This window comes from Tupaia chinensis, unplaced genomic scaffold (genome assembly GCF_000334495.1).
Source record: "Tupaia chinensis unplaced genomic scaffold, TupChi_1.0 Scaffold000001_1, whole genome shotgun sequence".
Taxonomy (NCBI): Eukaryota; Metazoa; Chordata; class Mammalia; order Scandentia; family Tupaiidae; genus Tupaia; species Tupaia belangeri.
This window is the reverse complement of record NW_006159427.1, coordinates 7706669-7708529: the sequence shown is the minus strand read 5'-3', so window position 1 is coordinate 7708529 and position 1861 is coordinate 7706669. Positions and strand designations below refer to the sequence as shown.

General features: G+C 40.5%; 1 protein-coding gene across 7 annotated transcripts in view; it reads left to right on the top strand.

Annotated features, from left to right (window-relative positions):
• MAP3K8 (mitogen-activated protein kinase kinase kinase 8) overlaps positions 1–1861 on the top strand; it is a 28874-nt gene that overhangs the window by 4316 nt on the left and 22697 nt on the right. For all 7 annotated transcript variants that reach the window (XM_014587515.2, XM_027770287.1, XM_027770233.1 and 4 more), the window contains one exon: positions 421–779. In XM_014587515.2, the coding sequence (XP_014443001.1) occupies positions 444–779 (336 nt within the window). In that variant the 5' untranslated portion in view covers positions 421–443. The remainder of the gene's footprint in view (positions 1–420; positions 780–1861) is intronic.

Genomic DNA, 1861 nt, shown 5'->3' with positions numbered 1-1861 from the left:
GGTATAAAACAGTAATGCCTTGCATTAGAGAATCTTGCAGGAAGGTTGCTACTTGGGGTGGGGGTGGGGCAGCTGGGTTATGAGAGGTTGAAAGCTGCTGCTGCCCTTTATTCGTGTTTCTGTCTAGTGGAAGTTTGTCTGCCGTGGCTATAGCAGATGCCCTGACTCTGTGAGTAACTAGTACACTCCCTGGGTCTCAAGTTTCCCCTCTGCAAAGTGAGCTGTGCCCAAGGTTATCTAAGGTCCCTTTCAACCCCCGCACTGTCTGTCAACGTGAATTCACACACACTGTTGACACAGAGCCCTCGTTTTATAAACGAAGGCATGTAGAAGCCTATTTCTAGCTCCCTTTCGTTGGTTTCCACTGGTCTCCAATACAAATACAAATACGGTAAAGTGAGTCTTTGTGTTTTCTTTCAGACTCTCGAGAAAGTGCAACAGTGATGGAGTACATGAGCACCGGAAGCGACAATAAAGAAGAAATTGACCTCTTAATTCAGCAGTTAAATGTGTCGGATGTAATAGACATTATGGAAAATCTGTATGCAAGCCAAGAGCCAGCTGTTTACAAACCCAGTCTGATGACTATGTGTCAGGACAGTAACCAAAATGAGGAGCGTTCTGAATCTCTGTTGCTCAGTGGCCAAGAGGTCCCTTGGCTGTCGTCCGTCAGATATGGAACTGTGGAGGATTTGCTTGCTTTTGCAAACCATATATCCAATACCACAAAGCGTTTTTATGGACATCGACCACAAGAGTCTGGAATTTTATTAAATATGGTATGTTTGCTTCTGGTCAGTTGAGTGCTGTGTGTTCAGCTTTATAACTGCAGCTTCAATTAATGCAGAGCGATGTTGGAACTTGGTTTTGACTGGCTGCTCGGCATGACTTTTAAAATGTAGTTATTGGTAAGACTCACCTCTGATGCTACAGGTGCAAAAAACAGGTTTTATTAAAAGTTAAAGAATCTTGACTTTGTTTTAGTAATAGTTCTACAGATAGGTAATTAGGGAAAATGTGTTTTAATTTAGCAATTTACTAGAACTCCATTCGTTATTTATACAGAAAAGTTTAATGAGACCCCTTCACTTCAAGCAAATACACAGTCTCTCTAATTAATATTTTGCTAGGGCAACTTACTTGTTCTTTACTTGTTCCATCTAGAAATGTAACATGAATACTGGCTGGATTCGGTTCTTTCAAAAATGTAATTGCAAATAGCTATCTGCAGATTCACTCTCTTTCATTGGCAAAGGATGAATGACAGAGGATATGTTTGCTTAGTCACTCCAAGTATGCAAATAATCCAAAATATTGTGGTCACACTTGTCGCCACAACAGCAGAACAGGTGATGTGTTTAGGTGTGCCTGGGAGTCTGCCAGGCCCTCAGTAGGTCAGAGGTGAGCATAGGTAATGGATAAAGGTGATCTAATTTTTTAAAAAGCACAGTTTGCAAACGAGTAGGTGGTATCTTGCAAAACGTGCTTGTTCATGAAACGGACTCCCTTCCCATTGGCAGATCGAAATGGCAAAATGGCTGATGTTGGGGGGAAATCATGCTGAAAGAGTTCAGAGCTTACACAAAGCACTTAATTATTCTTTTTTTTTTTTTGCATACTGCATTCATTTAATTAAAAACAATGCAGTAATTTAGGTCAGCTATGTAGTGAATTGCTTTGTTAGAAGCCAGTCGTGTTCAGTATGGAGCAAGAGGGCATTTTGCATCGTTCTGTGACTTGCATCGAGTCTGATTATACCAGACTGCATTCAGTACTTGACTGAGTATGTCAGAATACTGCTTTTTTTTTTTTTTTTTTTTTTTTTTTTTAAAAGGGGAGGGATAATTTTTAGTGGGAGGCA